The following is a 19,708-nucleotide window of genomic DNA, read 5'->3' on the forward strand; positions in this document are numbered from 1 at the left end:
TGTATTTTCATAGTTGTTTTCGTGAGCCTGCACAGATTGACCAGTAGATGGCAGTGTAAGCAGCGACATGCTGGAGACTAACGGAGCGGTTTATAAATACACAATAACATCACATATTAATAGAAAAGCAGGTTTTCAAAGTCTGGTCGGTGTTTGAAGACTGAATCCAGAACTCCCAGTAACATTTAAACTGGTTCTGAATGTTGGTCCATTCTGTTCGCGCCAGGTCTCTTAACACTGAACAATCCAGACCTAAAAACGGCTCCTGAACGCAACAGAAAGTTTGCACGCCACAGGATGATTACAGGTTTTATTTTATTGTCTTACAGCTTTAAATGTCACATTAATATGTGGTGTAAATATCCTAAACATTCAGCCTGATAAGATAAGAGCACTTTAGAGTAATAGCGTCAACGTCCAGCTTCACACGGAGATAAAACAGAAAATGATCCTCGTGTTTAAATGATGACCAATTTATTGAATGTCGGCTGATTTAAATAACTTCACTTGTTCTGACAAGGAAAGCCTGATTAAACAGTTTGCACCTTATTATTAACCGTATGAGAACGAAGAAAAGAAGCCAAAATAAGGAACAAAAATAGATATTTACTGCATGTTTTCATCGCCTTCTGAAAACTTTAAGTATTTTCTAAATCTTTTCTATCTTTTATTAAAACTCAATAAAATGGGATTGAGGAAACAGATCAGTTTAAAGTGCTTTAATATTCAGACCCAGGCTGCTGATTGGAGTTAATTAAAACTTTTTAATTGTTTTAAAACTCATAAAGTAGCAATAATAGTAAAGATGGAGGAACTGCTCAACGTGTAACTAAACCCAGCCTGAGGGCGAGCCGCTGCTGCGTGGAAACATCCACTCACATGATGAGAGGCACCAACAGAACCGGCCCGGTTCTGACCCACAGAGAGAATCCACAGGAACCGAGAGGCAGACAGAAACTCGTCTCACGGTTCTGTTGATGGTTCTTCAAAACCAGCTGAGAGTTTTTACTCCTTTCCTCAGCAGCTTGAGGATCATGCATAAATACACAGGGAGCGGTCCGGTTGTGGCCCGGTTCCGGTCCGGTTCTAGTTCTGGTAGAGCCGTATGCGCTGGGAGATGTTGCTGCGGCACAGAGGGCAGTTCTGCAGGGCGTCGCTGCAGACTTGGCAGCAGCAGACGTGACCGCAGGGCAGGAAGACGACCTGAGCCTGGAACACAAGAAAACCCGGTGAGACCCGAGGACTGGACCCGTCCAGAACCTGACCAGAACCCGACCAGAACCAGCTGGTCAGGAAGAGTCAGGTTAGTAAAACATTAAAAGTACAAAACTGAAAAGGACTGAGGGCACATCCCTGAGGGACGCCACAGCCAGCAGAACCCAGCAGAACCCAGGCGGTGTCTTACTCCGGTCTCCATGCAGACCACGCACTCTGAGCTGCCCGGCCCCTCCACCGGTGTGGGGGCGGAGGGCGTGACGGGGGTCCCTGGGGTCCCTGGGGTTCGCGGCGACCGCGGTGGGCTCGGGGTCGGCGCGGTGGCGGTGCTGGGCAGCACAGGAGACGGGGGCGGGGTCAAACCTGTTGGGGTTTCTGCTTTGCTGGTTCCTGCAGAAGCAGCAGAAGGTCAGTGACCCTGAGGGCGGGGTGGGCGGGGCTTAACCCAGGTGTCTCTCAGGTACCTGCAGGCGGGCGGTCCCGGGCCCAGCTCAGCAGAGCTTTCTGGATCCCGGCTTCCTGAACGCCCAGCTGCAAAACAAGGACCAGCTGCTGATTGGACGATCTGCTTAAACCCACTGCTAGCTTAGCCGGCGCTCGTTAGCTACAAACGTCATCAACCTGAACTCAAAGGAGGAAAACAAACTAACAAAAATAATTAAAGTTTTCTGATAAAACAGGTTCATTTCACAAACACACGATTCATTTATTAATGTCAGTTTTAAACTAAATATTAAACTCGTGAAAAAATTTTACTCTTTAGCATCCAACTGAATGTTTCGCTTCAGGTTAAATATTAAATTTGCTGACTAAATATTTACCTTGTAATATAAATAATAAACATTTAGTTACAAGTTCTAAGCCAGATATTTAACAAGCAAGCTAAATTTTAATTTACCAAAATACATATTTAGCTCCAAGCTAGGTTGTTAGTTATCAAACAGTTAACTAATATATTAGTAAATATTTAGTTTGAATCTGATCTTTATGATAATTAATTCAACCTGAACTGTTTTTTCTCTTCCTATAGGCTGTTCAGTTTTTACAGTGTAACTTCAGACATGGCGCCTGTGACCTCGGGTCCAGCCTGACCTTCTTCAGGTCCGACGCCGTCATGTGACGCAGCGTTTCCATGGTGACGTGGTGGTGGGCCAGGACAGGCAGGTAGTGCTGAGCCGACAGTCTGCAGAGCAGGTTCACCAGCTCCGTCTCCAGACCGGCTTCCTGCACCCAAAACCCCGTTAGGTCATTCATTCACCCCATCAAACCTCACCGCTCAGCGGGATTTGACTAGACCTGCATCCGGAGCGCCAGCGGCTTGGCATCCAGCAGCCGCTGGTACTGGATCATCCAGTAGTTCTGCTGGCTGGAGTCCGACTTCTTCTCTATCTCCACCTGGAAAACACAGAATACTGACTGCTAAAGCTCTGACGTTAGCAGACAGCGCTAGTAGCTAACCCAGCGCTAGTAGCTAACCCAGTGCTAGTAGCTAACCCAGCGCTAGTAGCTAACCCAGCGCTAGTAGCTAACCCAGTGCTAGTAGCTAACCCAGCGCTAGTAGCTAACCCAGTGCTAGTAGCTAACCCAGCGTTAGTAGCTAACCCAGTGCTAGTAGCTAACCCAGCGCTAGTAGCTAACCCAGTGCTAGTAGCTAACCCAGCGCTAGCAGCTAACGCTGCGCCTCCTCACCAGAACCTGCCGCAGCTCCTGCTCCCGCTGGTCCCTCTGCTTCAGCAGCTGCTGCAGCAGGTCGCTGAGCGCCGTGCGCTGCTCCACCAGGACCTCCTGAAACACAGAGCATCATGGGAAATGCAGTTTAATCCTGCTCCTGCTGATCAAAGTGATTTAAACAAAATAAAACATCAATGATGCAACAATAATATAAAAGAGAAGATAAAACTGCGGCGGGACTCAAATAAAACTTTTAATTTTATTAATTGATTTATTTGGTGACGGTGAATATTAATGATCCAAATGGCTATTTGAAGATGAACTGTGTACAATTTGTTACAAATAAAACAAAGGAAACACAATTATTCTAAGAATTGCTGCTAAATTACTGAATGAACAATCAGAATATGAAAACAAATGTTTATAATGTTTGAACCAGAAACACATGAAATCGAAGCTCTAAATAAAAAGCCTTGATGCCGAGTCACCATGAGGATGGACAGACAGACGGACGGACGGCATGAGGAACTGAACCAACATGAAGCCAACACAGGAAGCGGCGCGACGCACCTGCAGGCTCTCGACGTCCAGGCTCCGCCTCTTGACCTCCAGCTTAGTGAGCTGCATGAGTTCGGCCTCAATGAGTTTGATCTGAGGAATGAGAGCCACATGCAGCTTAAACCGGCCGGACGGGCGATGGGATGAGCAGCCGGAGGAGCTGCAGAGATGGTCGGCCGAAGGTCAAAGGTCGCCTGAGAGCGAAGGCGGCTCACCTGGTTGCGGATGTAGCCGTGGACGGCGTCCTTCTGCAGCTGCAGCGCCTGGAACGCAGCTTTCTGCATCTCCTCCTGAGGAGCACAGAGACTGTGAGGCGCCCCCTTCAGGCCGGGAGCGGCACTGCAGCACGACCTCTTACCTCCTGCAGGATCTGAGCGATGGCCTTGGACTTGTCCAGAACCTGGAGCGACAGCATCCGGTCGAACTTCCTGTCCAGAGACTCCAGGCTGGCAGAGGAAGACAGGGTCAGCAGAGGAGAAGGCGATGCGTTCAGGGACACGGTGGTGCGTTCAGGGACACGGTGGTGCGTTCAGGGACACGGTGGTGCGTTCAGGGACACAAGGGTAAGTTTAAATACATGGCGGTGTGTTCAGGGACTCGGCGGTAAGTTCAGGGACACGGTGGTGTGTTCAGGGACACAAGGGTAAGTTTAAATACACGGTGGTGTGTTCAGGGACACGGTGGTGCGTTCAGGGACACGGTGGTGCGTTTAGGGACACAAGGGTAAGTTTAAATACATGGCGGTGTGTTCAGGGACTCGGCGGTGCGTTCAGGGACGTGTGTGTGTTGGTGGAGGGAGGACAAACCTGCGGTGCGCCTCAGACACCAGGCTCTGCCTGCGGCTGTCGCTGGCCTCCTGCAGGAGACTCATGGCGTTTCCGTCTGACAGCATCTTCTGCATGGCGGCTGCAAACACAACCGGACTGAGACCAAACCAGAACCAGAACCAGAACCAGAACCAGGTGATGCAAACATCACAACAAGATGCAGAGAAACAGTGTTAGTGAAGAGAAACTAGCACCGCTAACTAGAACGCTGGCTGAGCTAACCCTGAACCACTGACCATAGACATTAGCTCTGCTAATGCTAAAGCGATATGCTAACACAGTATTTAGCTAAAGCTAACCCTGAAACAGTTTTAGCTCGGTACCTGCCACCTCCCTCCTCCTCAGGGATCCGGCCTCCTCCTGGGTGACGGCCGTCAGCTGCTCCATCCGGATCCTGATCAAACATCCACATGTAGCTTTATACATTTCCACTGAGCAGAGACAGTAAACTGAAGGATATCCTCCATGTTTTCTTTGGTTTTTCAGCTACGTGGAAATACTGGGATCGGTTTCACCAGCAGAACCGTATCGGATCAGAACTCACCGGTCCTCCTCCATGGCCTGGAGGAACTCCGCGCTCTTCTTCTGCCTGGAGAAACATCCACATCATCGTCAACGTATAGCTGCTAGTGTTAGCGTTAGCTGCTAGCGCCCCCTACCTGCTGTTGTCCATCAGCAGGCTGCTGATGCGGCCGCTGATGTTGTCCTCGGCCTGTCGGACCCGCTCCAGAACCAGCTGCCTCTCGGCCTCCTGAGCTCTCTGCTGCTGGCTGAACCCGAGCTCCACACGCTGCTGGTCCTGATCGGGAACCGGATCAGGATCAGGAACCGGAACCAGATCAGGATCAGGAACCGGATCAGGATCAGGAACCAGATCAGGATCAGGAACCGGATCAGGATCAGGAACCAGATCAGGATCAGGATCAGGATCAGGAACCGGATCAGGATCAGGATCAGGATCAGGAACCGGAACCGGATCAGGATCAGGAACCGGATCAGGATCAGGGTCGATGGAAGGACAGTGATTCAGAACCGAGCCTCTCTCAGTGTTTGGGTTTCTGGTTCTGGTTCAGACCAGTGAATCCAAACGATTCAAACTTTATGAATTTAATCTGTTAATCTGCTTCTGCTATTTTCCTACCAAAAACATTTTCCTTCCACAAAACTTTCCACTGATCTGCTGCTTTTGTCTCTGTAAAACAAAACTGCTCTTATTATTATTATTATTTTTCTGCAGTTAAAAATATTTTTTATAGATTTTTATGTGATATTTAACTTTTCGTTTTCTTTCTGTGTTGAAATAAATTGTTTTTAATTATATTGTAATCAATGAATCATATTATTGATACTGAATCCGTTTGGACTCTGAAGAACTTTAAACATTTTTCCACAAAGCGTCTTAAATAAATTTCTAATTAATTAACTTAAAGAGTCTGGATTTCTCTCCAACTCGTTTCTCAGACCGTCTGAACCAGAACCAGAACCAGAACCAGAACCAGAACCAGAACCAGTGGTTCTCCTACCTGTCGGACCGAGTTCAGAATGTTCTCCTTGTGTGAATTGTTCATGAGGAGAAGCTGGGTGTGCTCCCTGTGTTTCTCCTCCAGGTGGCGCTCAAACGCCAGCTTCTCCTGCAGCTTTTGCTCCTGAAGGAAACAAAATTCGGAGACGTTAGCCTGAAGCCGCCGCCGCCGCGCCGAGGGCGATGACATCACCAACCTTCCTCCTCTCATAGTCGCTGAATTTGCTCTGCAACAGAAACAGACGGCGGTTAGCGGCGCAGAGGAACCTGAGCCGGCGTCAGGCTATGAGACCGACCTGCCAGGCCTCCTCCAGCCCGTCCAGACAGTCAGAACTGGGTTTACTGGAGTCGCTCTCCAGAACCGGCAGCAGGTACTGAGACGGAGCGCAGTACTCCTGACCCAGTTCTGAGGAGAACAAAACATTCATGATCAGCTTCACAGCAGGAGGATGAACGTCTGCATTCCAGTTTCTAGATCTCCGTTTGGCATGTAGCATTAGAATGTAGCATTTAGCTTGTAGCATTAGCATTTAGCTGGTAGCATTAGCATCCCGTTAGCCGCTCTGAGTCTGGTCTTACCGTCGCAGAGGAAGCGCTGGATGCTCTCCGTTCCCTCTGAGCAGACGGAGGCAGGTGGGTAGGTCATGCTAGCAGCATCCAGAGTGAAGCTCTGCACACACACACACACACACACACACACACATATGTAAGTAGAGCTGCCTGGGCACGCTGCAACGCTGCAGCAGCTGCTGCCTCACCTCTAAGGTGCGGATGCAGGCCAGATGTTTGGGCAGCTGCAGGACGTTGTTGTCGCTGATGTCCAGGGTTCGCAGGCTGCTCAGGGAGCCGACGGCCGCCGGCAGCTCCGTCAGGCAGTTTCCTGTCAGACATGGTGATGCATTTAAGAACCGTCAGGGTTTCTGAGACTCTGAGATAAACGCCTCACCCTTCAGGTTGAGCGTCTGCAGCAGCTGCAGCCTGCAGACGGACTCCGGCAGAACCTTCAGACGGTTCTTCTCCACATTCAGGATCTGCAGGGAGGAAGACGGAGACATGAGGAAGAGGAGGAGGAAGAACGAGAGGAAGATGAAGGTACCTGCAGTTTGGTCAGGGTCCCGATCTCCTCTGGCAGAGCGCTCAGCTTGTTCTCATGCAGATCCAAAACCTGCAGAGCCGAAAACTGATCAATAATCAATAATCAGAGCAGCAGCAGGTCAGATACGGGCTGATACCTTTAAGGTTGCTAAGCAACCGATGTCACATCCTTTAGGCAGCAGAAACTTCAGTTCATTAGTGTGAAGGATCAGCACCTGAGGAAGGAAAACGACCAGAACCTCAGAACCAGAACCAGAACCAGAACCTCTGTGGATCTTACCTTCTTCTGCTGGACCTTGCAGATGGAGAAGACTTTGGACGGCAGCTGCAGAAAAAAACAGAAACATTGAAGAGATGAAGGTGGAGCACATTCTGCTGGTTCAGACCAACGGAACCAAACGGAACCAAACAGAACCAAACGGAACCAAACGGAACCAAAAAGAACCAAACAGAACCAAACGGAACCAAACGGAACCAAAAAGAACCAAACAGAACCAAATGGAACCAAATGGAACCAAAAAGAACCAAACAGAACCAAACAGAACCAAACGGAACCAAAAAGAACCAAACGGAACCAAATGGAACCAAAAAGAACCAAACGGAACCAAATGGAACCAAACAGAACCCGTCTGGCAGGATGAAGCAGAACAAACTAAATGTCTGGTCAGAACCATCTCTGAGGTTCTGGACCGGCAGGGAGGACCGGTTTAAGGAACACTTCTGCTAATCCGCTAACAGCAGAGCTAATGTTTCAGTTAGCACTTTAGCATTTTTGCTAACTGTGAAAACATTTACCACACTTTGCTTCCCCTAAATGAATTTTCCAGATAAATTCTTAGACGTTTTGTAAACTGGAAAAACGTTTCGATAATCGAAAGTTTAGACGTTTATTTTCCTGCTGCTCAGTTTCCATTTTGTTTCCTCTCCTCACGTCCTCCAGCTGTGATGAGGAACAGAAAATAATGTTTATTAGCGTTAGCTTCTGCTAAATACCATGTGGTGTTTAGCTTTAGCGGGGCTAATGTTTATGATCTGTGCTTTACTGTTAGCTAAATGTTTCTGCAGCATCTTCATTAATTTTCTATTTGTTTCCTGTGTTTTTTCTCTTGAATTATGTTTCTAATATTCTATATTTCCTCCAAACTTCCCATCAGAGCCGTGTGGTTCTGGACCGCAGCGATCCGTTGGATCGTTCTGTTAGGAGAAACAGAACCAAACCAGTTTGTTGGGTTGATTTACCAGCAGCTGACTGGGATTTCGGTTTCACTTCCTGGTTTCTGGGCTCATCCTCAGCCACAGGGTCAGCTGACTGGCTGGACCAACTGTCAGGGTCAAAGGTCACCAAGACCTGAACCAAGAGCTTCAGAGACCAGCAGAACTACAGACAGGAGGAAGCTGGAATCAAACCCACAACTTCCAGTTTGTAGCAGTAGATGTGAGAAGCTGTTAGCTTGGTGAGCTAACAGCTAGCAACTAGTAGCTAGCAGGTCCTCACCTCTGCTAACTCGTTAAGCTAACAGCTAGCAGCCAGTAGCTAGCGGTTCCTCACCTCTGTTAGCTCGCAGGCTGAGACGTCCAGGATGTCGTCGGCTCCTTCCTGGTTGGACTGCAGGTCAGGAGAGAAACCATAAGATTTAATCCATCATAAAACCAGCAGGTTCTGCTCTGTTCTGGTCCAAACGGACCCGGACCGGCTCGGTTCTCACCCAGTACAGCTGATGCTCCAGCCTCTTCTTGGAATCCTCGCTGGGCTTCCTCCTCCTGGAGAACAGAGGCATCCTGACGCCCGTCCCGTCCAGAACCGCCGCGCTGCAGCTGCTGGTCCCACGGGACCGACGGACCGGCTGGAACCCGACCAAACAGGAACCAGTTTAACCAGGACTTCCCTCACTGGAAGCCTGTATGAATATTTCTGACCCTGTGGGTTAGAAATGCACCAATCAAGTCAGAACCGGTTTGTGGGTTTCTTTGAGGTCTGATCTGCCGATTCAGATTAAGAACCAGAGGACGTTTGGACGCACGATATCCAATAATTATCAATATTATTCATTTAATGCCATAAAAACTCCCATAATCCTTTGCTGCCTCACTGTCACATGACCAACCAGATGGAAACAAACAACATTTTACTTATTAAGACAATACAACATATTAAAAAATGACTAATATTGGACCGATACCGATGTTGACGTCGTACTCTGGGATTTGATGTTTGGGAAATAACCAAAGATTTCTGATTCAGAGTGTAAATTAGCAGATTAACCTGAACTGAATTTCTTTATTAACCTTATATGAATTTAATCTGATCAATCTGGGATTGGTTTCAGCCCAGAATGAAGAGAAGCTGCTGGAGGAAGTCGGTCATAAACAGGATGGATGTAATGGATGAGGTAATCTGATTACATGTTGATGCTCTGAGTGGTTTGGACGGACTCATCATTTCCCATCAACAAAAATCCCACAAACCAGTTCAGGTTAGAACTATGAATACTGAGAATAGATGCTTTAAAAACTGTTATTTTATTTTAAGATAATATTACAGCTGTTGCTAAAATACTACCTTTATGTTTTTGGCAGATTTATCTATCTATGTTGTTACTATAATCTCATTTTTTAATAAAATATTGGTTTAACTTCATGTTAACTGACTCCTTAAGTTAGCTGTGGTTCTCTACTGGTTCTGGTTCTCCATAAAGGCCCAGTAAACGGATAAACGTCCCATCAGAACCTGACAGTAACAAACAGGAGGAGGATGCTAACCTTCATCATTACGGTAAACACCCGATGCTAACAGAGCTAGCATGTCAGAAATCCCTGAAAACATCACAAACACAACATGTAGCTGATATTTAGAGGTATAATAAATATATTTTATACTCACAGGCTCAGCCTCGGCGTTGGTTGGTTTCCGGTTTCACTTATTTAAAGGTTGAAGACCTTCATTTAAAAGAGCTTCCGATATTTGCTAACTACTAACTGGTTAATACCGCTGTTAGAAAGGACATACATCTCTCTAAAGTTATATCTCAGTTATATCGCGGTTAATTATTAAAGCAACTTCTCTACTATAAGCCCCGACAGGCTGAGTCTCCCTCACCCTGTGAAACCAGCTGAATTCACTACAGCAACACCGTCCACTGACAAACTGTCTGCGCATCTATGCTGGTTATTACGGCCACGTAAACGCCCTGTTGGCTAACAGAAACAATTCTTCCGCCATGTTCCGAGTGGCAACCGTGTCAAATAAATCTGAAGGGAAGAAAAACATTCACTGAAGTTTATTTTAGCTCATTTTACTTAATCTTTTGCAGTAAATCTCTAAAACGCACCGCTACACACTTAACGATAAAACACTCTTTTAACACGACTGATAAAAGACTGGAAAAGGTTATATCTTAGTTACACTATTATTACTGTTTATTAAATCGGATTTTAGCCTAAACACCAATAAGGGTAATTGTTTAATATGAAATTAATTCTTATTTTATTGAGCTAGACATTTTGTGTGTATTTGACATATCATTGACACATCCATGTAAATTATGTACTTTTTAAATGAATAATACAACACTTATTACGGTTTTAATTAAACTATTACTAATCTAAATATCTGTCCTTCAATGTAAAATAGGAATATGAAATTTTTTTTTAATCACTGTCTTTTTATTGAGTTTTTTCTTTTAATACATACAGTTTGTGAATACAAAGAAGTGTATCTAGTTAAAGTGTATCTAACACATACATAAAATAATACACACAGAGAAAATAATCCCTCCAAAGTAATCCCATTTAGCCCACCCAGGTCACTGCCCAGTAGGTCCACCCACTGCATTCCTATCCCTGACAGAAATGAAACACATCTTAATAAAATCAATTAACTTCATTAATCTGGAGCATTATTGTATGTTTTGAAATGAGTCAAGAAAGGCTCCCCATGTTTTTTCAAATTTACCAGTTGCGTGTTGAAGAGAACATCTAATCCTTTCCAGTTTCAAACACGACATGAGGTCACAGAGCCTCTGCTTGTGAGTTGGAGGAGCAGCAGCTTCCACCTGGTCAGAACTGTTCGCCTCGCTATCAGTGAGCAAAATGCCAGGGCCCGTCGTTTAGAGGCTGGTAAAGGCAACACTGAACCACTGAACCCAAAGAGAGCCAAGAGGGGGCCAGGTGTTGGAATATGAAATATTTAAGAGAATACTTAAATATTAATATCAGCTAATTCGGGGTAGCTTTCTAATTTACGGGGTGTTATTGAATGCAACATGATCGCAAACGGCGACCGTAACATGAAGTGTAGAAACGCAACCAGTTCATATTTATTTATTTATGGTTTGACTGCAGGTTTAATCAATCATAACGGATGCTGCTTTCAAGTTAGCTCATCAACAAACTTCAGAAGAGGGCCTCTCCGCCCGATAACGGTTTAAAAATAAAAAACAGTGAGAAACACGTTTAATTAAAAATGCTTCATAATGTTCTGAGACGGACACGATAAAGTTTCAATAGAATCGATTGAACGGATTTTATAAATCGTGGAAAATTACCTATTAACAACAAACAGGCAAATAAACCTTTTTGTTTTTCTGCTAGTAGAAAACAGGAGCTAAAAACTCTGGATGGATGTGAAGAAAAGCTGCTTTTGATTTCAAGGTGTAAGTTTGACTTTATGGATCATTAAAACCAAGATATTCAACAAGAAATTCAAAACTCCTTCTTGGAATTGAACGCTCCACCTTGGACACATAATTCGGATGAACAGCGCCATCTACAGCCCGGAGTTAAGACCCAATATTTCTTTAAAACATCTGTAAACATTTTAACGAAACATGTTTAAAAATATATAGAGAAGTAATTCTCTTTAAGAGACAAATATAAAAATAAAAAAAAAATCCAAAAAAACAAAAATAAATCAACAGCTATTATAAAGTGAAATAAAGTAAAACATATTTATGTTTTTACTTGAAAGTATTTGGGTAATATTAGTAATTAAAAAGACAGAAACATAAATACATAGAAAATAATTTACAGTAGAATAAAACAAGGCACAAGTTAACGATATAAAACACAATAAACAATGAAAACAAAAAATTATTTGAATTAAATTAAATAAAAATAGCAATAAATGGAAACTTAGAAACTTTTTCCTCATTTAAAACGGGAACACAAGCAGCCTAAAATAATTTAATATTTATAAATAAAGCAAGATATATTATTATCTGTGATGCCACAAGGTTAATCTGTGTTTGAAGAGGAAAATAAAAACTTCCACAGCGCTCCAATGTAAAGATGTAAAACAAAAATGTATTCCACAGTTTCTTGGGTTATTCTTTACCAAAGCAATTAAATCTTAAATAACCTCCACAAACAAACTACGGTTGAAAAACCGTGTGGATTCTCACTCCTCTCTCTAACCTTCATTAACACTCAGGCCGCGCAATGAAGCCAATGAAGTTATAAATCATACAAACTTCAAATAAAACACGTATTCACAATAAAACATTATGAAATTAGCTACATGCAATATAATAATGCAACAAAGGCACTTATTAAATTACTAATTAAACAAATAAGTTTTTACAGTAACTGAATATTTTATACATTAACTTGGCCTCCACATTATATTTGTGTAAATATTTTATTGTTGTTCGGACTGATCCGACTTTTCCAGTCTGTCCAGCAGAGGGCGCTCTCTGCTCAGTGGGCGGCAGAGAAAATTTAAAATGCTGTAAAATAAATAATATGTTTGTTTTATTTTTAATGAAAACTGGAAACCAGCAAAATAAGAACTAATATTTACACAATGTTTATTGAATTATGTGTTATATTTGTTTTTAAAAAATTAGGGTTAATTTGAATAAAGTAAAATAAAAAGCATAATGTAAATTACAATGCATTTGAATAATCACAAAAAAACATAAAAATTATGACATCCATCTAATGCAATTTTAAATTTGAGGAAGCTTTTAGTCATTTGTTTTATTTATTTATTTATCTAAAAAGAATAAAGAAGCAAATTTTTATTTATAGTTGTTTAATATCAGATAATTATTTTGTCACAATTAATGATACACTTGGTTCCAGCCAGTCCGGTGTTATTCTGACTGAGATACATCAGATTATTTATTGTTTTACTTTCTAACAGATCAGTTTGTTTTCCATAAATATTCTGGATAAAAATCACTAAACCTTAAACAAGTTTAGGAATAATTGATCATGATTTTATTTTTCATATTCCAGAGGAAACCCAGCAGCAGAGCAACGGCTTCTTTTCATGATTTCAAACCTCTGCTCTAGTTAAATTAATGTTTTTAATTTTGACTTTAATCTTTCATAAATGTCAAAATTCACTTGATCTTTTCTCTGCTTCTTGATTTCATAGTTAAATAAATGATGCAGATTATTTTTCAGGACAGTTTTTCTGCAATACAAAGGGCGTTTGGAAGCTCTTTAACTTCATTTTTTAAATATTTTATAAGTTAATATTTGACATTAACATAAAATAATGATTTCTGCTCCGTATTTGAATTTAAAACATTTTTATCGACGTGTTCCATGGTAATAAAGGATCTAAATGTCGCCCTCTGGCGGTCAGGAAGGAAACCGCAGCTGAAGCCACACCTCCCGGTGACGTCAGAGGGGGCGTGGCTGCAGTCGGTTTTAAACCTCAGGCAGAAAAGCAGCGCCGAGCAGAAGCGACCCGCTGCCGGATTTCCAGGTTTCGGTTCCGATCCAGAAGGACTTTATATGGAGGAGGTTCGGCTCCGCTTCCCGCCCTCCACAGGACAAAACAGCCGCTGAGCAATTCCCCCGGCTGGCGGTTCGGATCCCTCTGGACCAGCAGCTTTTCCAGCAGGAGGTGAGTCGGAACCGATCCGGACCAGAACTTCTGCTTTCTGTCTGCTGGGCCAGGAACAGGAAGCAGAAATGTTTCATAGTTTAAATTAATTCTAATTTATTTGTTTGGGATTTTTCTTAAATAAATAAACAGAAACATTTTATTTTCTAAACACATTAAACTTTCTGTTTGGCTTCCTAATAGTATTTAAAGATACACTTACTATAAAAATATTGTCACCTTCCGAATATTTTGTTTCTAAAGTATTTAATTTATTTTATTTATTCATTTATTATTTGCCAAAATCACTTTTGGAAAAATGACTTTGTCCATAATTTTAGGAAGTTGATGATATGCAAACAAATACATTTAATTTTTTCTAAATGCCAGAAAGACAAACTAAATGTTTGTTCAGATTTATTTTAATCTTAAAACTGAAATTAATAAATATTCTCAGTGAAGAAAATGAATCAAAACACAATTTTTAAAATCTTTTTCATTTTTTGTCTTCTAGTTTTTTCTTTTATTATTTTAAGCAGCTAAAAGTGTTTGAGCATCCCGGAGGTCCAGTCCAGTCCGGTCCAGTTGGGACCGGTTCTGGTCCGTCATTCAGGGGGAGTGGTTGTTTCTGTACAGGCCACCAGGGGGCACCATTAGCGAGATGACGCTACCGGCGGTAACAGGAGCGTCTGACGGTCACTGGGCTGGTTCTGACCCGGGAAGCAGCTGGTTCTGACCCGACAACCCAGAGTCCTGGTTCCGCTGGACGGGCCGACCCAGACGTCTTTCTGCTAAAATCAGCTGCCAGGCGTGTAAAAATCCTTAAAAACAAAATGAAGGCTCAGGCTGAGTTAGAGTGTTGCCATGGCGATTCCCGCCTTTTCTCCGGTGAAAGTAGGAAGCGTTTTGCTGGAGGGCGGGGCCAAACTTCTGGCCAAGATCAAAGGTCAAAGTTCTCAAACAACTCAAAAATTTCATAAAAAGAAAAAAACAAATTAAAACAATTTTCTCTGTTTTTTGTGAAATGTAATTAAACATTTTAATGAAAGACTGAAATAGTGAAACGTTGTCAGAAAATGGATTCTAAATTCAGATTTCAGCCTGTGACTGAATAAACAATTCTACTTCCTGTCTCTTCATGTACCAACATCCGGCTGTTGATCACATGACCTGTATGATGGGAAAACTGTTTCCATACATTTCACCTCATCCTAAAACTTTCACTGGAGTTTTTTCAGGAAACTGAAGTTTATTCAGAGACTGAAACCTTAAAATCATCTCTAACCTGGTTTCTGTTTGACCTCAGTGGAAATGTTGGAGCCATTTTACTGAAAACTTCCAGGTTCTGCCGAACTAAAAGGCCCGTCCCGGTGATTCTGGCCCGGTTCTGATGAACCAGTCCGGATCCGGTCCGGGCGGTTCTGTCAGCGGCTCTAGCCCGGCCTCGGGCTTCCTAACTCGGTGTTCCGCCCTCCGGCTGATTGGACCCAGGTGTCTGCTCCAGAAGAACCGGGCCAGCTGCTGCAGCTGTTTGATGTTGCTGCTAATTATAACCCTGGACCCGGTTCTGGTTCTGCAGGGGTTCTGACTCACTGCTGGGCCGGCCAGAGGCTGGATTACTCCCAGCTGTGCCTGGAAACAAGCGGAACCGCGTTTCTGCAGGAGCGGGAAGAACCCGGCTGGTTTCAGGAGTGAAACTGGTGAATTATCCGGAGAAAAGCTCCGAGTTCTGGACGGGTTCAGTTCTAAACTGGACCTGAAGGTGTTGAGCTAAACGTTTTCACATTCCGGACCCACCGGCAGGAAATAATCCTACCGACTGGACCGGCGCTACGGAGCGACAAAAGTGGCAATAATTGAACTTATCCAGCCACACGCCTCAGCTAAATGTTTGATTAGCAAGCTAAGCACTTAGCTTCAAAGTTAACAGTTAACTCCATTCTTAATATTTAGTTTGCTAAGTAAATGTTAGCAAACAGTTGGTTTAATTCTGAATATTTGCTTAGTGGGTTAAGTGTTTTTAGATTGAAGCTAAATATTTAGCTAAAATGTAAAATCACTTGCAGATAACTTGAATTGGTAACTAAACATTTAGCTTCCTGTTACCTGCAAGTGAGTTCGCATATTAGCTAAATAATTAGTTTGAAGCAAAATACTTAGATATTTATTACTTAATTTAATTATTCTTGTCTTTTGTAAATAAAATCTTGGATCTAAATAAAAACCTTTCAAATTAAAGGTAAAAAATAAAACATAAATGAACATCATAGTGAATATCTGATCAAAATCAAATCAAATCTTCCTGTTTCATCCTGAAATGATTTTATTGTCCTCCATGTTGATGCAGATTCAGAGCCGTGCTCTGCTCCTCCAGGTTGCCATGGTGAACAGCAGGGTGGAGGCGGTGCTGGGCGGCGGCGGGGCGACGGGCGCCCGGGCGTGTGCGGGATGCGGCGGGCGCATCATGGACCGCTTCCTGCTCTTCTCCATGGAGCGCTACTGGCACACCCGCTGCCTGAAATGCTCCTGCTGCCACGCCCCGCTGGGCGAGTTCAGCAGCATCTGCTACAGCAAGGGAGGCATGATCCTCTGCAAGAACGACTACATCAGGTAGGCGGACCGGACTGGACCGGACCGGACTGGACCAGGTCCAAACCACAGAGTCTCTGACCTCCAGTTTGGTTTGAGCCCCAACATCTGAATTCAGTTCAATGAAACTTGTTTATTTGTAGCTTTTAATGCTAATGCTTTTAGCATTTAGCCTGAATGCTAGCAGGTATTATAAACTAGCTTCAGTGCTAATATTTGTAGCACTTGATTTTTAATTGAATGAAACATGATTTATGCCATTAGCATCTTTAAAGAGCCGCTGCTGAGGGCTGGAAGGATCTCCAGTAGCAGTCAGCTTTCCAACCAACCTGAAGAAGCCTCTGACTGAAGACTGTGCTAACAGGAGATGCTACTAACATGCTAACAGCTCAACACCCAGGCAGCAGAGACTATATCCCACAGTAACATGACCTAAACGTTAGCTAGCTCTGCTAATCCACCTCCTTGGCTTTTGCCGCTTCTGGTTAGAGAGATGCCGCGGTAGGGGACGTGATGCCGCGGTAGGGGGCGTGATGCCGCGGTAGGGGACGTGATGCCGCGGTAGGGGGCGTGATGCTGAAATATTCCAGCTCTCTATCGTTTTTCGGTTTGAAGTTCATCCATCCTTCCTCCTGGGACTTGGGGTCAAAGTTCAGGTGTTATTCAAAGCTTTTGAGATGCTAATCAGCTAAAGAAGCTCCATGAACGATCAGGAGTTTCTGAACCTTTGATGATTGAACAGATTAAAAACTATGAATGTATCTGATTTATTGCTCATTTGTCTGTTTATTCGAAAACTTTCTGCTTTTGTTGATTTAAATGTGATTAATTCCAGCTGGTTGGGTTTAGGTTAGCTGGTAGCTGCTGTGAGGCTCGGTGGTGGCAGCATGGTGATGTGGGACTCTGTGTTTCAGGCTCTTCGGTCACAGCGGCGCCTGCAGCGCCTGCGGACAGTCCATCCCGGCCAGTGAGCTGGTGATGCGGGCTCAGGGCAGCGTCTACCACCTGAAGGTTGGTGATGCGCAGCAGAAGTTGTGTGGCGCCCCCTGCTGTCTGACGGGTTGCTGACCGGGTTGTTACCATCTGTCCCCCAGTGTTTCAGCTGCGCCACCTGCAGGAACCGGCTGGTGCCCGGCGACCGCTTCCACTACGTCAACGGGACGATCTTCTGCGAACAGGACCGGCCCGGCGCCGCCCTGGTGGCGCTGCAGGGCGGCAGCATCATGGCCGATCAGAAGGTCAGTCAAAGTCCAGCTGGAGACCAGAGCAGGTCACCTGTTATCAGGCAGCTGATGTTTTTCTCTTAATGCTGAAAACCTTCAGTCAAAAACAGAATTTTGTGTTTGATCTTAAACATTGAACATGAAAAAGCAAAAATGAAATCAGTAAGGTGTGAATACTTTTGTAATCATAAAACAGCTGCAGGTTCCCAACATGGAAAAACCCAGCATCCTGTTATTTACCATTCATGGTTTACCATACATTTCAGCTCTTAATGTGTATTATTTTTGACACTAATGGCTTTCCATACATTTTCATCTCTTCTTTGATTTGGGGTTAAAGTTCAGGTATTAGCTGATCTCATGATGATCTCTCCCATGTGTAAAAACAATTCCTTGTTGCCATGGTTACGCAGCGTAACTTCTGTATGGAAGTAAATAAGAGCAGAAATCCTCCCAACATGTCGGTGTTTCTGGTTCCAGGTTTGCTGAGGAAGACGATGGAGCCAGACGTGCCTTCTTCTTCTTCTTCTTCTTCTTCTTCTCCTACTTCTTCCCCGTCTATCGCCGTCCTTCATCATCATCTTCCTCCTGCTGAATGCGCCCAGTGAACCCGACAGCCGGTCCGGTCCGGTCCGGTCAGCAGTGGACGCTCTTCTTCTTGTAAATAAAGTTTGTTTGGGACGCAACAGGAAGTCCTCCAAGGTTTACCAGGAAATGATGAAGACTTGAGGTTTGAACTTTGACTAGGCCACTGCTGCTCCAGCTGATGGACTCTGATTGGACGCATCCTGGACCAATCAGAGGCTGGCAGACTGAAAGTCAAGCCCGCATCATGATACCTCCTCCGCCGCCTGTGTGAGCGTCTGGCTGACGTCTCCCCGCCGCCGCAGGAGGAAGTTCCTGTTTGTCTGGTTTCAGTTTTTATGAAAATTTGTCAAAAGTTTCCGTTAAAAACAAAAAATCCTGAAAATAAAATGATTTTTACTGAATTATCTGACATGAATCTTCTGTTATTTAAGCAGAATTATTCATATCTGCTGCTCAGAACCGGCGGTGCCCAAAGTGTGGCTCGGGGGCCGTTTGCGGCCCTTGGACTGATTTTGCGCGGCCCCCGACTGTAGCTGGTTTCACCAGATTTGGCCCCAGCAGATGGAAACTTCTTTTTTTTTTTACACAAAGATTAAAAACAGGCTGAAATCTTATAAAAACAGTAAAAAATATTTAAATATTTATCACTGCTTCTGTTCTTTTGTAAGAAAACAAACATAAAAATTGTTTTTTATTATTAACACCTGATAAGTTTTTCTTTTCAAAGAGAAAATCTGCAGAATAACAAAGTTTTCACTCGACTTTCAACTGAAAACCAAAAATACTTTTAGTTTTATTAAACTGTTGCATCATCAGAACAATAAAGAACTTAAAGCTGCAATGTGAGTTTTCCTGCTGAATTTACTGCAATAAAACGTCTGAATAAATCACCAAACTGAAATTCATGGGTCAGATTTCAGATTCTAAATGATTCAAAACGAACAAAAAGAAAAAATATTCCAGAAATGAATAAAAACTGGAGATATGAACATAAATATTCCTGTTATGGCTGAAAACCGAAATCTACAGATTTTATAAATATATTTCACTGAACGCCGACGTCACCGCTGTCTGACTTAAACTTCCCACAATCCTTTGCTGCGTCACTGGATCCAGTTTTATTTATCGGACTGATTCCGATATTTGAGCCGATTTATCGTTAATCTGTAATAAAACCTTCAGGTCCGGCTTGAGATCTGAAGTTTCTATAATCTTATAGAATTTTTGTTTTCAGGTTCCAGTTTTTATCGGAGAGTTTAGATATTCATCGTTTTTATTTCCTGTTTGCTCCGTTTCTCCAGCAGCTTCAGAAAGTTTTTATTCTGAGACCAATAAGAAAATAGAAAACATTTTTATAGAAACAGAAACAAATCCTCTCTGTCTCTGGATTTTAACCTTTGACCTTTTCCTCTCTGTGGCTTCGCTTTGCTGCTAATTATTTCTGAGTTGAGGGAGACGAGGCCTCGTTAGGCGGCAGACCCCCGCTGTCAAAACCAACACATGAAGATCACTGCGGCTAAACTGATTAGCATGCTGCGGCTAAACTGATTAGCATGCAGTAATGAATTTGTCTTCTGCTCCTCCT

At 43.6% G+C, this 19,708-nt stretch overlaps 2 protein-coding genes across 3 annotated transcripts; one reads left to right on the forward strand and one right to left on the reverse strand.

Annotated features, from left to right (window-relative positions):
- Positions 1-298: 298 nt before the first annotated feature.
- Positions 299-10,037, reverse strand: lrsam1 (leucine rich repeat and sterile alpha motif containing 1). Its single transcript, XM_044096030.1, has 25 exons — positions 9,770-10,037; positions 8,595-8,806; positions 8,438-8,494; positions 7,169-7,213; positions 7,026-7,103; positions 6,890-6,958; positions 6,740-6,824; positions 6,552-6,673; positions 6,373-6,463; positions 6,090-6,199; positions 5,991-6,020; positions 5,795-5,917; positions 4,931-5,070; positions 4,816-4,860; positions 4,595-4,665; positions 4,251-4,350; positions 3,803-3,890; positions 3,660-3,734; positions 3,457-3,537; positions 2,905-3,000; positions 2,512-2,610; positions 2,308-2,439; positions 1,680-1,746; positions 1,406-1,605; positions 299-1,209 (listed from the first exon to the last, which is right to left on the reverse strand). Exons 2-25 carry the CDS (start codon positions 8,664-8,666, stop codon positions 1,087-1,089), a joined length of 2,199 nt encoding a protein of 732 aa, XP_043951965.1. The 5' UTR covers positions 8,667-8,806; positions 9,770-10,037; the 3' UTR covers positions 299-1,086.
- A 3,462-nt stretch (positions 10,038-13,499) lies between these two features.
- Positions 13,500-18,959, forward strand: lmo4a (LIM domain only 4a). Of its 2 annotated transcripts, none has more exons than XM_044096045.1 (5): positions 13,500-13,744; positions 16,071-16,333; positions 17,227-17,323; positions 17,407-17,550; positions 18,016-18,959. In XM_044096045.1, the coding sequence occupies exons 2-5, from the start codon at positions 16,104-16,106 to the stop codon at positions 18,022-18,024; spliced, it is 480 nt and encodes a 159-aa protein (XP_043951980.1). In that variant the 5' UTR covers positions 13,500-13,744; positions 16,071-16,103; the 3' UTR covers positions 18,025-18,959. The 2 variants fall into 2 exon arrangements, with proteins under 2 accessions (XP_043951980.1, XP_043951981.1); XM_044096046.1 differs by lacking the exon at positions 13,500-13,744 and adding an exon at positions 15,262-15,423 and having other exon boundaries at positions 18,016-18,936.
- The last annotated feature ends 749 nt before the right edge of the window (positions 18,960-19,708 follow it).

This window comes from Gambusia affinis, linkage group LG17 (genome assembly GCF_019740435.1).
Source record: "Gambusia affinis linkage group LG17, SWU_Gaff_1.0, whole genome shotgun sequence".
Classification (NCBI taxonomy): domain Eukaryota; kingdom Metazoa; phylum Chordata; class Actinopteri; order Cyprinodontiformes; family Poeciliidae; genus Gambusia; species Gambusia affinis.

What these genes read in the sequence shown, in the direction of transcription:
- lrsam1 (XM_044096030.1), bottom strand. Translation starts at nt 8,666, where the DNA reads ATGCCTCTGTTCTCCAGGAGGAGGAAGCCCAGCGAGGATTCCAAGAAG. An exon ending in GCAGACGCTCAACCTGAAGG is followed by an intron (nt 6,674 to 6,739) that starts GTGAGGCGTTTA and finishes CATGTCTGACAG; the next exon opens with GAAACTGCCTGACGGAGCTG. An exon ending in GTGTCTGAGGCGCACCGCAG is followed by an intron (nt 3,891 to 4,250) that starts GTTTGTCCTCCC and finishes TTCCTCTGCCAG; the next exon opens with CCTGGAGTCTCTGGACAGGA.
- lmo4a (XM_044096045.1), top strand. Translation starts at nt 16,104, where the DNA reads ATGGTGAACAGCAGGGTGGAGGCGGTGCTGGGCGGCGGCGGGGCGACG. An exon ending in TGCAAGAACGACTACATCAG is followed by an intron (nt 16,334 to 17,226) that starts GTAGGCGGACCG and finishes TCTGTGTTTCAG; the next exon opens with GCTCTTCGGTCACAGCGGCG. An exon ending in GCAGCGTCTACCACCTGAAG is followed by an intron (nt 17,324 to 17,406) that starts GTTGGTGATGCG and finishes TCTGTCCCCCAG; the next exon opens with TGTTTCAGCTGCGCCACCTG.